The 15111-nt window shown below is 38.9% G+C and overlaps 1 protein-coding gene across 2 annotated transcripts in view; it reads left to right on the top strand.

The window, feature by feature from the left end:
* Window positions 1-15111, top strand: part of XPO6 (exportin 6) — a 120731-nt gene that overhangs the window by 57303 nt on the left and 48317 nt on the right. For both annotated transcript variants that reach the window (XM_023741010.1, XM_004386596.2), the window contains exons 7-8: window positions 9240-9693; window positions 12993-13119. In XM_023741010.1, the coding sequence (XP_023596778.1) occupies window positions 9240-9693; window positions 12993-13119 (581 nt within the window). The remainder of the gene's footprint in view (window positions 1-9239; window positions 9694-12992; window positions 13120-15111) is intronic.

Below are 15111 nucleotides of genomic sequence, written 5' to 3'. Positions count from 1 at the left end.
CAGCCAAGTGAGTAACCGTTTATACCACCCCGTGACTGCAGCTCCAGCAAGTGATAGCTATTCTTACTGTCATTGATGTTTTGCTTTCTTTCTCCCTAGCAGTCCTGTTCTAAAAAAATTCTTTTGAGACTGAGAATAGGGATAATTTTTTAGTCTGTGTTTAACAATGGAGATTAAACTCCTTATTAATAAAACACAAAATCCTTGTTCTAGTAGCTGAGGAGATTGAGGCTAAGAATGGTTAATTGACTTGCTCATAGGTTCATGTTCATCCGGCAGTATAAGGTAGTGATTCTCAATAAGTATGGGAATGCCTGGAGGTCCCCAGACCCTTTCAGAGGTTCCCAAAGGTCAGATATATGTTTATAAAAATATTAACACGTTGTCATTTTTGCTCTCATTTTCTTGTGAATATACAGAATAAAAAAGCTCACTGATAATGGTTTTAAATTCCACATTGCAATTAACCTTAAAAAATTTTTACGTGTCAAGTTTTAATATAATGAAGAATAACCGTAGTTATTTGAAAAGGCCATTAAAACACTTCTCCCTTTTTCAGTTGCATATCTACACGAAGCTAGATGTAATGGGTTTATTGTTATTAAATAAATCAAAAATATTCTTAAGAAATTATCAGTTTTAATTTCTAATATGGAAAATATCAATAGAAATAACCTACATAAATAAGAGCTCTTTGGGATTCTCAATAATATTTAAGAGTGTAAAGGGATTCTGAGTCCAAAATATTTGAGAACTGCTGCTTATAAAGTATTAAAAATGTAAAAATTTATCCAGTGTGCCATCATATAGGAGTAACATCAAATGTCATTTCATCATTCAAGACTTCTTTCTATACATAGATACAGATAGGATAGGTTAGATTAGATAAAAAGACAAAATGGCATCATATTTTTTTATAAAAATAATTACATTTTAGTTTTACTTGACCTTGACTGAAGATATTAAACTGAAGAAATTGTTGACCTTGAGATGCTTTTTCCACAAGGGATAGTATGAGGGTAAGTCAGAAAGTATTGCTACAGAATCATAGAAACCTTTATTAAACAAAAATATCAAAATGTTGAAGCTATTGTTTCTTGACACATCCTCCATCTAGGTCTATTCACTCCTGAAGCCAGTGTTTCCATCTCTCTAACCCTTCCCTGAAGATTTCTATGCCCTTCGATTTATACCACATCAACACGGCAGTTTTGGCATCCTCAGGGGACTCAAATCATGTTCCTTTTAAATGTTCTTTGAGTTTTGGGAACAAAAAAAAGCCTGAAAGGGCAAGATCAGGGCTGTAGGGTGGATAGGGTAAGGCTTCCCAACAAAAGTCTTATAGGACAGCCCTGCTACCCTTGAAGAATGAGAAGGTGCATTGTTGTAATGGAAAACATCCCTCGGTGCAACTTTCCTGGCCTTTTTCTCACCAAAGCAGTTTTTAGTTTTCTTAAAACTTCTTCATAATAAGCCCCTGTGATCGTCCTGTGTCCTACGAGAAAGTCTATCGAGATTACCTGTTTGGAATCCCAAAAAACAGTTGCCATAACCTTTTGAGAGGTCTTCCCTCTCTTGGCTCATCTTTGAGGTCTTCCTGACCTTCCTTACAATGCTTGATACATCTAAAAACTGTTGTTTTATGTGGGACAACATTCCCATAAACTTGTTACAAAGCTTCACTGTTTTGGGAAGATGTCCACTTGAATTTTGTTAAAAATTTGCTATTAGCCCCGCCCTCAAAATCTAAGATATGTGTATTACTGAGAGAACTTGTCTGCAGCCATCCACTGATCTCAGAGACATGTTTAAACACATTTTGTTTGGAATAAAACCGTGCGTGTATGAACTGGAACCCTAGTAGCAATACTTTTTGACTTACTCTTGTACTTCGTAAAAGATAATTCTAAGGTTAAGGAAAAAAAGATTATGAAAACCAGTTTCTTACTACATGTTTTAATTTTAGACCATATATTTTGAGACTTATTTCTTGAGAAAGATGAAAAAAATAGCTAGCATATCCTTCTATAATTCTTACATTTGTTTAGTCTGAATATTCTGTATTTAATTCAGTGTTTGCCTCAGTCTTTTTACCACAGCTTCTCCATTCCTTAATTCTTCATTTTGATTCATTTCTTTGTTTGCATGGTTTCGTTGTCCAGTATCCCCTGTAAGAAGATTTTGTGAATGATGTCTTATCTGAGTTTGTCCGTGTTTGAGAAAATGCCATCTGCCTTTATACTCAAAGGCAAACTTTGACTTAAGTCATATTTTTCCCTAGAACTTACAGAGACTGCATCACTGTCTTCTGCCTTTGAATGTTATTGTGGAGAAGTCTGAATTAGGCATAGGTTTTCTTTTTTGTATATGTGCTTTTTCTGCCTAGATTCCTTGCTTATTCCTAATGCTCTTAGTATTGATCACTCCATATAATTTTTTTCTTGGGATGGAATATTCCTTTTTATCTTGTAGAATCACATCGTTATTTCGGGAAAATTTTCTTCTGTTATAGTTTGAATATTTTTTTCTTTTGTTTTCTCTACAAACATTTTTATAGCTTTATTTCTTTTCCAGTTGATTTTGTGTGATTTTCCTTAGCCTAGTGTTTCTCAAAAATCAAGCAAGCATAAAGAGAGCTTGTAAAGGCACAGATTCCTTTGCCCTACCCCTAGAGGTTCTACTTTAGTAGAGGGGGTGCGGGCATGATAGTTTGCCTTCCTGACAAGCTCCCAGATTATACTGATGATGCAGGTCCATCAGGGGTGGACTGTCTAATAGGCAAGGTAAGCACGGTGCTTACCTTGCTCACCAGATCATCTGTAGTGAACAATTTCACATTTTTTCTCCACATCAAAGATTCTGCTTTTAGGTATGACTGGCATCTGGCTATTTCCCAACCCCATAGCACCTTCCTACAGAATCATAGCCTCTTTTCAAATTTACAGTCCTTGACAGGGGCAAATGACTCAGCAAAGTAAGCATTGTGCTTACCTTGCCTCCTGGGTGATCCACCCCTGAGGTTCATGGATCACACCTTGTACTTGCCCAGCAGTTCTCAAATTTTGGCTCTCTGGATCCCTTTACTCTAAAAAATTAATTGCGTTCCTCAAAGAGCTTTTGTTTACATGGATTATACCTATCAATATTGAAACTGAGAAAATTGAAAAAATATTTATTAAGTTATTAAAAATAACCATGATGAGCCTATTAAATATTAACAAATAATATATCTTAATGAAAAATAATTGTTTTCCAAAGTAAACAGAAAAAATTTACTGAGAAGAGTGACATTGTTTTACATATTTGCAAATCTCATTAGTGTGATTGAGTTGATTCCAACTCACGGTGACCCCATGTGTGTCAGAGTAGAACTGTGCTCCATAGGGTTTTTGATGGCTGATTTTTCAGAACTAGATCCCAGGCCTTTCTCCGAAGGTATCTCTAGGGGAACTCAAACCTCCGGCCTTTCAGTTAGTAGCCAAGTGTGTCAATTGTTTGCACCACCCAGAGACTCTAATGAAAGACAGCCAGAATGTTTTATTTGCTTCTGCATTCTGTTTGTTGCAATATCACATGTAATGTAGCCTCTGGAAAACTGCACTGTGAGATAATGAAAGTGAGAAAGACAAATAACATCTTAGTATTCTTTTGAAAATAATTTTGGTCTTGTGAACCCCTTGAAAGGGTCTTGGGGGAATCCTCAGGAGATCCTGGACCAAACTTTGAGAACTGTTGCTTTATAATACTTTGATTTAGTTTCATTTAAACCACAAGTGCAAATAGTAAACTTAATCACACTCCTGTTTCATAGCAGTTGAATATCATTGGTTTATGCAAGTCTCCTCTCATTGTTTTTGTTATTTATTCCTGTTCATCCCCATTTTTCTCCTGTTCCTCTTCTGTACACAGAAGAGCCATCTTAATGTTTATAATGTGTATCCTTTTTTGGGTGACATGTTCTTGTAGAAACTTACGTTTTGTGTAAATGTATTTTAATATATATACATGTTGTGGTAAGGCCGTAATTCTGCTTCTTCCTTTTTATTCAGAGGAATATGTTTTTAAGGTCTCTCCAAGCTGTTGTCTGTGCTTTTAGTCCATTGCTTCTACTGGCTGGATGATGTGTTATGCATCAACAGCATTTTACCTGTCTTTTCCCTCAGTAAGTGTGTTGCAGTGTAGGGAATCGTTTAAATTCCCAAGTGATAAGAATCAGGATCAGCACAAAGACACACCTCCACTCTCTAACTTGTTCACCATTTCTGACACCGGCCATTCCCCCCTTGGCCCTCTGTACTTCTCTTCTGGGTTCGATAATTCATTGCAGTGGACACACAGAACTCACAGATCATACTCACAATTATGTGGTTTATTAGGGAAGTAACAGGAACAACTCAGGATCGGGAAGCAAGCAGGCAAGGTTTGGAAGACTCTTCTGAAGTGGAGAGCACATCCCTCACTTCTTCAGCGCAGGGCAGCGCTCTCAACTCCTTTCAGCAATGCGAACAGCCAGGCCAGGCACCCCTCTCAGCTGTGCAAGGCTTCTTCTTAATTGTGCAGGCACCCTCTCAGCTGTGTAGGCCTCTGCTTTTGGCCTACCTGCTGTTGGCCTCTCCACTGCTAACCGGCCCAGCTCATAGCTAGTATAGCAGCTTGCTCAGCTCTTAGCTGCTTTCTCAGCAGCAGCTTTCTGCTGTTACTGCTGACTCTGCTGCAGAGCCCCTTCCAGGTCTATTGCTGTCTGCTCTGCGATAGGGCCTCTTTCAGGTCTCTCGCTGTGTTCATTGTTATAGCCCTCGACCCGTATTACAGCTTTTTTAGGAGACTGCTTGCTTCCTCTCTCTTCTTGTCTCTCAGAAAACCTCTGTGGAATTTTCTGCTTATATAAACAAACTACTTGTCAGTTTCAAGGCATAGCCCTCCCAGCAGGACCATGAACTGACCAATCCCCTTGGTGGACTACAAGTCACTCAATTTGCTTAGTAAACTGACCAGTCTCTTCCAGGTGCATAAAATTGACCAATCACAGGGTAGACTGTAGCCCAGGGCTAGACAAAACGTATCAAACCATCAAGTTTGTTTATAGCTTACCCAGGAAATGTCGGTCAACCTGGACAAAAGTAACACAGACCCTCTGGAATAGAAAACATCCTGAGAACACTCCCACCCTCGAATTGCTTCTCCAAAGAGCTAAGGCAAAGTTAATGCCTTAGGGCTTAGGGGAGAAATCGCCCAAGACATTTTTCTAAAGAACCAAGGCAAAAGGCCTCATAAAGGAACTCATTTCGTTCTAGTGAGGAACCCAGATTGCCTCCAACTCCCCACCAGCACAAATACTGCTGTGATTTCATCTTCATACTGACCCCTCATGGTGCTGTGTAAGGGTTGCTTTGGGAGGCATACCCAGGAGGGGAATTTTCAGATGATAGGATATTTTTAAAAAATTTTTTCCCATACAAAAATTTATACATACATTGTTATGTGACTCTGATTGCTCTCCCCATACTGTGACAGCACGCTCCTCCTTTCCACCCAATTCCCCATGTCCGTTCAACCAGCTCCTAAACCCTCTCTGCCTTCCCATCTCACCTCCAAGACAGAAGCCGCCCATATAGTCTCTGGTATCTACTTGAGCTAAGGGGCATACTCCTCGCAAGTATCACTTTATGTCCCACAGTCCAGTTCAGTCCCTGTCTGAAGAGTTGGCCTCGAAAATTGTTTTAGTTCTGGGCTGATAGAGAATCCAGGGGCCATGCTTTCCAGGATACCTCAAGTCTCAGTCAGACCATTAAGTCTGGTCTTCTCACTAGAATTTGAGTTCTGCACCCCACCTTTCTCCTGCTCCATCCGGGACTCTCTGTTGTGTTCCCTGTCAGGGTGGTCATTGGTGGTAGCTGGGCACCATCTAGTTCTTCTGGTCTCAGGCTGATAAAGTATCTGGTTTATGTGGCCCTTTCTGTCTCTTGGGCTACTGCTTTCCTTGTGTCTTTCGTGTTCTTCATTCTCCTTTACTTCTGGTGGTTGGGATCAATTGATGCATCTTAGATGGCTGCTTGCAAGCTTTTAAGACCCCAGACACCACTCACCAATGTAGGATGCGGAACATTTTCTTAATAAGCTTTGTTATGCCAGTTGACCTCGATGTCCCCTGAAAGCATGGTCCCCAGACCCCTACCCCTGCTACTGTGTCCCTCAAAGTGTTTGATTGTTTTCAGGAAACTTTTAGCTTTGGTTTAGTCTAGTTGTGCTGACTTCCCCTGTAGTGTGTGCTGTCGTTCCTTTCACCTATGATAATTCTTATCTACTATCTTGTTAGTAAATAACCCTCACCCTCCCTCCCCACCCCCATAACCATCAAAGAACGTTTTCTTCTGTGTTTAAACCTTTTCTTGAGTTTGTATAATAGTGGTCTTATACAGTATTTGTCCTTCTGTGACTGACTAAATGCTTTCAGCATAATGACCTCCATATTCCTCCATGTTATGTTTCACGGCTTCATCGTTGTTCTTTATTGTTGCGTAGTGTTCCATCATGTGGATATATCATAATTTGTTTACCCATTCACCCACTTATCGGCACCTAGGTTGTTTCCATCTTTTTGCTATTGTGAACAGTGCTGCAGTGAACATGGGTGTGCATATATCTATTCGTGTGACGGCTCATATTTCTCTAGGTTATATTCCAAGGAGCAGGATAGCTAGATCGTATGGTACTTCTATTTCTAGCTTTTTAAGGAAGCGCCAAATCGATTTCCAAAGTGGTTGTACCATTTTACATTCCCACCAACAGTCTGTAAGTGTTCCAGTCTCTCCACGACCTCTCCAGCATTTATTGTTTGTACTTTTTGGATTAATGCTAGCCTTGTTGTCTCATTGTAGTTTTGATCTGCATTTCTCTAATGGCTAATGATCGTGAGCATTTCTTCATGTGTCTGTTAGCTGCCTGAATGTTTTCTTTGGTGAAGTGCCTATTCGTATCCTTTGCCCATTTTTTAATTACGTTATTTGTCTTTTTGTGGTTGAGGTTTTGCAGTACCTTGTAGATTTCAGAGATTAGACGCTGATTGGATTTGTCATAGCCAAAAATTTTTTCCCAGTCTGTAGGTTGTCTTTTGACTCTTTTGATGAGCATAAGTGTTTGATTTTTAGGAGCTCCCATTTATCTGGTCTTTCTTCTGGTGCTTGTGCATTGTTACTTATGGTTCATATTGTGTTTATGGCATGTATTAGGGCTCCTAGTGTTGTCCCTATTTTTTCCTCCACGATCTTTATCGTTTTCGATTTTATATTTAAGTCTTTGATCCATTTTGAGTTAGTTTTGTGCATGGTGTGAAGTATGGGTCTTGTTTCAGTTTTTTGCAGAGATCCAGTTATGCCAGCACCATTTGTTAAAGAGACTGTCTTTTCCTCAATAAATGGACTTTGGGCCTTTGTCAAATATCAGCTGCTCATAGGTAGATGAATTTATGTCTGGATTCTCAGTTCTGTTCCATTGGTCTATGTATCTGTTGTTGTAGCAGTACCAGGCTGTTAAATGACTACCGTGGCGGTATAATAGGTTCTAAAATCAGGTAGTGTGAGGCCTCCCACTTTGTTCTTCCTCTTGAGTAATGCTTTACTTATTCGAGGCCTCTTCCCTTTCCATATGAAGTTGGTGATTTGTTTCTCCATCTCATTAAAAAATGCTCGTGGAATTTGGATCGGGATTACATTGTATCTGTAGATCGCTTTGGGTAGAATACACATTTTCACAATGTTGAGTCTGTCTATCCATGAGCAAGGTATGTTTTTCCACCTATGCAGGTTTCTTGTAGTTTTCCTTGTATAGATCTTTTACATCTCTGGTTAGATTTATTTCTAAGTATTTTATCATCTTGGGGGCTATTGTAAATGGTATTGATTTGATGATTTCCTCTTCGAGGTTCTCTTTGTTGATGTAAAGGAATCCAACTGACTTTTGTATGTTTACCTTGTATCCTGAAACTTTGTTGAAGTCTTCTATTAGTTCCAGTAGTTTTCTTGAGGATTCTTTGGGGTTTTCTGTGTATAAGAGATGATAGGATATTTATGAGCACTCCAGAGTGCCATTTTCTTTTTCAGAATAGCTGTGCTTCTCTCCACTGCTGCAAGAAAGTTCCTATATTCATCCCTCTGCCTCAGCACTTGGCGTTATCCAACCTTCTTATTTTTCTGTCTCCTTTTAATTTGCCTTTTTCTGATTACTAATGATTTTGAGATCTCCTCTGTATGCTGATTGCCCTTTTGAGTTTCTTCTGACAATTGTCTCTTCATATCTGCTGCCTATCTTTAGATTGGGGTTATATTTGTTGATGTGTAGGGTTTTTCTTGTATATTTTAGATTTTAGTCCTTGATGTTAGACATTTTTACTATCGTCTCACAGTTTGTTATATGCTTGATAATTTTCTTTAATGTGCTTCATTGAATAGAAACTCTTCATTTTGATGTTATTAAATTTAAGTATTTTTTGTTGATGTTTGTGTCTTGGTAGTTTTAAGAAGTCTTTCTCTCACCTGTATTTCTGATGCTCCTATATTTTCTTCTATTTTAATGTTTTGTCTTTTGGTTTAGCTTGTTCATTCATCTGGAGTCTAAGTTGGTAAATGGTGTTAGGGATCCAGTTATTTACTTATTCAAATAATAGTTATGTATCATTTTTTTCAAAAACAAGGTCATGATTTTTGGGGGGCAGTAGAAAGAAGAAAAACTTGGATAGACATGGGGTTTTACAGCCAGAGAATAGTCCCATCTTTATTCTCCCTACTTCTGTCTACTGAGATACTGCTGTTTTACAAATCTCACTGAATTTAAAATACTGAAGTTTATCCAGATTTTTTATTTCACAAAATGAATCATAATTACCTTAATTTTGCTATACTGTTAACTTTTTATAGTTGGTGTTTAACATTGAGCACTTGGCTGCTAACCGAAAGGTTGGCGGTTTGAACCCACCCAGCGGCTCTGCAAGTGAAAAGACCTGGTGATCTGCTCCCGTAAAGATTACAGCCTAGAAACCCCATGAGGCACTTCTTCTCTGTCACATGGGTCACTGTGAGTCCAAATCGACTCGATGGCGGCTAACAACAACAACATTGAGCTTACTGATTTTATTTGTTGATATAATACGTAAATTGTTTTTGTTTTTTTGAGAAGGTGAGTTGCTTAAAATAGTTTGTAAGAGATATGACAGTGGATATCTTAGAAGCCTTTTTTATTTTCAGGTGACTTACTGAGTAACCTGTTGCAGAGCCCTAATTCAGCCAAACAGTTGAATCAGCCAATCCCCATCCTTGACGTGGAGAGTGAGTATATCTGTTCTCTGGCCTTGGAGTGCCTGGCTCATCTCTTCAGTTGGATTCCTCTGTCTGCCAGCATCACCCCATCCCTCCTTACCACCATCTTCCACTTTGCCCGCTTTGGCTGTGACATCCGGGCCAGAAAGATGGCATCAGTTAACGGCAGCAGCCAGAACTGTGTCTTGGGTCAGGAGCGTGGCCGGCTTGGGGTCCTGGCCATGTCCTGCATCAATGAACTCATGTCCAAGAACTGTGTGCCTGTGGAATTTGAGGAGTATCTACTGCGTATGTTCCAGCAGACTTTCTACCTCCTGCAGAAAATCACCAAGGATAACAATGCCCACACGGTGAAGAGCAGACTAGAAGAACTTGATGAGAGGTAATGAAAACAGGTGTGGAGTCGGTCGTGCCCTGAGAACGGGCCGTGACTTTTTATCACGTTGTGCTGCATAGTGTCGGTAATCCTCTTTGATTTCAGAATTTGGGGCTCCTGGTGAGGAATGGAAAGGTAGGTGTGTGCCAGTAAGTTTAAGAGTAGCTGGAAGGGCTAGGGGGGTTAAGGGAAATGAGTTGAGTGTGAAAAGTGATTGTCAATTGTGTAGGTTTGTTGTCTTTCTCCCCCCATCCATTTTCTGTCCTCCCTCCCACCCCTGTCTCCACTTCCTCACTGTATGCCTGCAGGTCTGAGGTGTGCAGGAACTGAGACTGCTGCTCATGCATAGCCAAGAACAGGAGAAGAGGTCCATGGAGGTACAGGAGTTATAATCTGCCTTCCTCACTTGGTGTGTCGCTTGTCAGTTTTTACTGTTTGACTTTTCCCAAGTGAACATCTTTCAGGCTGTAGGAGTGTTGTAGTTATAGTGAATTTTATACAGATGGCAAGTTTTCATCGAAAGATAGGAGAGATGGTAAGGTGGGCACATGTTAATGTGGTGCACACCTCTGTTTCTTTGTTATTGTCCTCTTGAATGGAGCCTAAAATTACCTAGCCTGTTTTTCTTAAAACACTTTAAACGATGAATACATCATGGTACTCTGAGGCAGAGTCTCATTTATTTCCCTTGCAGATGATGTCATATATGTATCTTACAACTTTCATGAACATGATAACACTCCTGCATAAAAACAAGAGGGAGCGTTGGGTGCTTAGTGTTAAGAACATACACGCTGACTATGTTCAGAAACTTTCATGTGAATAAATAAATTAGTGGATATTTATACATTGCCTAGTAGCAAAAGTTGTTAATATTTTAATCAATTCTCCTTGGATTGTTGTTTGTTATTAAACTGTACAGAGTTAAACTATCTCCTTGTCCTTAGATTCAGTAGCAGAATATAAAGTCAGGTGCCTAATGTTAAGACAGTTTCAGTCCTTTTTGAATTTAGCAATTGTATTAGGTTTTTCTAAAGTTAAAAAAATTGGTACATCAGATTATTTGGCTTGGTTCATTACAAACAAGTTTTGTGTGAAATTTTTTTTGTATAATCACAAAAGAACTCTTAATCTGAAATGATAATGTTTTTCTTTTCATTACTCAGTGATAGCGTTCTGTGTGAATTCAAGAGTATTAAATATTCGACGTGCACAACTTTACACTTTCTAGCTTTGGTTAAGAAAAACGGTTTTATCTTCATATGTTAAAAAAATTCGAACTGATGATACTAGTGATCAAACGTCAGTTGTTTTGACTTTTGCTTGTAGCGTACTGAGTCACAGACGTTTTGTTATGGCTTACATTTGGGTGATACAGAAATGTCATCATGGATTATTTGTGTATTGATTTTGCTACATGTAACTTTTGTACTCTTGGTTTTATATTTTAATCCTATGCTTCCTATTGCCCTGTGAAAGCTGAGAGGTGCCTGGAAGCAGAAAGGTGACATAAACAATACTGTGTGCTTGCTTCCTGACTCTTGGGTCCCTTACCACTAATTCTAAACAGCTAAGTCCATTCTCAGTTGTTTAGGAGCTGCTTAACCAGGTCCTTTGCTTCTCTTCTCCTTTACTGCTTTTTTCCTAACTTTCTACTGTTCATTAGCACCTGTACCAGAAGGTGGGCAAGGGCAAGAAAATGAGGTGAAATAAAATTGGTAGTTTTAGCTACTGAAACACCTGGTCTTTATTTTTGAATTGGGTTGGAGAGTAAAATCAAATAGAAATTGCTAGCTCTGTTACCTATGACTTCTCTTTGTTCTTTTATGGGTGGTAGGGGATTGAGCGCATCTTCCTAAAGAACATTAAGCTGGTTCACAAATTCGAATCTGTATAAAAACATAGTCTAATAATAAGCTGAGTGAGAAATTCCTATTCTTGAGTATTAGTGATTCAGGACATCAGAGAAGTCTCTTTATGCTTTCCTGCCTCTAAAAACAACTCATTTTATTGCGTTGTTAATGTTTTTCAAGTATTTGGCCCCATGATCCACAGAGACAGCTATCCTCCTTATTAAATTAACGTTTAAAAATAAAAAAAAGTTGCAGATAAGCTCATTTCTTTGTGCGTAAGTCAGCCATTTAGAAATCAGAGAGGCAGTTGGCCACCCTCAGGGAGGTAGGTCCCGGGAACAATAGGAGAAATTTTAATTCTGGGCCAATTTTACTCTTCTGAGGAGTAGTCTTCTTCTCCTGCTTTATTTCACATATCTCTGCTTTAATAAGTAGATTTTTGCAGCTAGGAGTCTCAGAATTACTTTTAGCCATTATTTAATTTTGGCCAAGTCCTAGTAAGTCTTTATCTTTTTTTATTGGTCTCTGAAATGTGATTTATGAAGGTATAGCCATCTCATTTTCGAATCACCTTTTGGTATATAGGGGCTTAAAATGACAGTTTCTGAAATGTGAGAGTGATGATGTGCTGTGTATTTAAATAACAAAAATCTCTTATCCTTGCAGCTGTGACCCACACTCTTCTGTGAAATGATTTTGTTGAATACAGATGAATTGGGAATTCATTGTAATGTGAAAAGAAAGTTTGGGAATGGATGATAGTTCCATTCTGCCATGAGCTGGCTGAGTGATCTTGAGCTGGTCATTTTATCCCTCTGGGACCTGGCCACGTCTGTAAAATGGAAGCATCAGACTAAATTGTCTCTGAGGGCTGTCCGGGTCCAACAGCCTTCCCCTCTTATATTTGAAATCATTTTTAGAGAGGATTGGGATGTACTATGTTTAATTAACGCCAGGAGGTAGAGGGAAGACAAAAATAAGGATTAGGTTGCAAGCCTGACTATTTCTTACCTAGATGCCATGCCCTTTGTGTAGTCTTGTTTTGTTTTTGGCACATTGTTTTAATATTTTGGCCTCCTAGCAAAGAAACCAGCCTTCCAGACTTCCAGGTTGAAGTGACACACTTGATCTGCCCATCAGCCTTTTAGCACCACTTCTTTTACTTTCATTGGGTCATAGCACTAATGAGTTAGAAAATGAGAGCACTAGCTTATAAGAAGCCTTAGTAGATAGTGTCTGAGGATTAAAGTTGCTTTTCTGCTATGTTTCAGGTGGTAATGGAATGAAGGGTTGCCTCTCCTGTAGGTAATTGTTGTAGGCCTTTATATTTTTATCTGAAAATATGTATCTTTGTAGTTCTGTATTGAAAGAAATTTCAATTGAATTTAAGTTCTCTTCTGAGGAGGTGGCTAGGCTTCTTATTGTCACTTTTTGTCGTCTTATCTCATTTAGCTACATCGAGAAGTTTACTGACTTTCTCCGGCTCTTTGTGAGTGTTCACCTAAGAAGAATCGAGTCCTACTCTCAGTTCCCTGTGGTGGAGTTTTTGACACTTTTGTTCAAGTACACATTTCATCAGGTAAAGCACCAGCCCTTCCCCTCAAAAAAAAAAAGTCTACCTAGTTATTTTTTGGGGAAAGAACTTCTTTATTTTTTTCCCCCAAACATTTATACACTGCCTTGTATGTGAAGATTAACACATTTAATCTTCATAACAACCCTATGAGGTAGGTGCTATTACTATCATCATCTCCATTTTACAGGTAAAGAAACTGAGACACAAAGAGTAACTTGCTCAGCCATACAGTTAGTAAGTGGTGGAACCAGAATTTGAACCCCTAGTGTCTGTGCTCTTAACCACTAATATGTTAGAGAAAGAAAAAATATAGAAAAAGTGATATTAGGACCTTTAGTTCTATTCTGTAACTGTCACTAAGACTTCCCATAAGAAGATTATATATAGTGAAGCTTTCAAGAGTTCATTTTGGTGGTGTCTAATCCCTCTCCATTCAATAAATACTTTGTGAGCCCCTGTTGTATTTCAGGAGCTAGGCACATAACCCTCACAAGCAAAGTTCTTACCTTCATGAAGTTTAAAATTTGAGTGACCCAATCTTTGGTTTATCCGTATGTTGTTGTTCGTTGCCTTTGCGTCAACTCTGGCTCATGGCGAGCCTGTGTGTGCAGAGTAGAACTGCTCTGTGGGATTTTCAAGGCTGTGATCTTTTGGAAGCAGATCACCAGGCCTGTCTTCGAAGTGCCGCTGGATGGGTTTGAACCATCAATCTTTCAGCTAGCAGTTGAATGCTTAACCATTTGTACCACCCAGGGACTCGTGTGTGTGTGTGTGTGTCTGTGTGTGTCTGTGTGTGTCTGTGTGTGTGTGTGTGTGTGTCTGTGTGTCTGTGTGTATTTTTTTTTTAAACAGCTTTATTGGGGTATAATTTACATACCATGATACTCATCCATTGTAAGTGTACAGTTTTGTCATGGTTAGTAAATTTATATAAAGTTGTGCAACTATCACCACAGTCCAGTTTTAAAACATTTCTATCACCCGCTGAAGTTCCCTGATACCCATTTGTGTGCATGTTTTTACCATTTGTGTGCATGTTTTTAAATAAACTTTTTATTGAAGTATACCACATATACACAAAAGTGCATAAATCATAAGTATACAGCTTGATAAATTTTTTCCAAAATGGGCACTCATGTGACCATCACCTAAGTCAAGAGGTAGAACATTACCAGCACTCCAGAAATCTCATATCCCTTCCCAGTCACTTCCTCCTTCCTTATCCCCAGAAGTAACCCCAATCCTGACTTCTAATACCATAGATTAGGTTTTTCTGTTTTAGAACTTCTGTAAATGGGAGCATATATTTATTCATTTTATCTGGCCTTTTCATTCAACATTATGTTTGTGAGATTTGTCTGTGTTGTATGTGGCAATAATTTGTTCATTTTCACTGCTTTATTTTAAGTTCTTATCTGAAAAAATATCACATTTTATTTATCCATTTCACTGCTAATTTGGGTTTCCCATTTTTGGTGATCATGAATCATGTTGCAGCGAACGTTCTTGTACATGCTTTTGGTGTACATATGTAGCTCTTTCTGTTAGTATATACGAGGAATGAAACTGCTGGGTCAGTAAGTGCATCTGATTTTAAAAGCAGACTGTTTTTTTTTTTTTTTTAAATCACTACTGTTGTAGCTTATTGAGGCTAGAGAAGATTCAAGGTTCTAGGCAGGGAGGGGTGCATGTATAGGATTAGGGGATTTGGAGCAAGGGTTGAGTGTGCAAGCTAGCCTTCTTCAAAGAGGTACTTGGCACATAAATGAAAATAAGGAGTACCCAGTGGTAACAGTGCAACATTCCTGGGAGAAGTGGTGGGATGCAGGTAGAAGAGGAGGACCACAGGTTAAAGAAGTGTGAGGATGTCTGATAGAGGGGCCCGTGAGTACAAAGCAAGAAGGAACACAAGCTGAGCTTACCAGGCCAAAGGAGAAATAGAGGAGGTGATGAAGAGGTTGTGGGAGGATGAGGGTATAGAAGAGGAACATCAGA

Source organism: Trichechus manatus, unplaced genomic scaffold (genome assembly GCF_000243295.1).
Source record: "Trichechus manatus latirostris isolate Lorelei unplaced genomic scaffold, TriManLat1.0 scaffold00170, whole genome shotgun sequence".
NCBI lineage: Eukaryota > Metazoa > Chordata > Mammalia > Sirenia > Trichechidae > Trichechus > Trichechus manatus.
The sequence above is the reverse complement of the archived record's forward strand: the minus strand, read 5'-3'. Positions and strand labels throughout refer to the sequence as shown.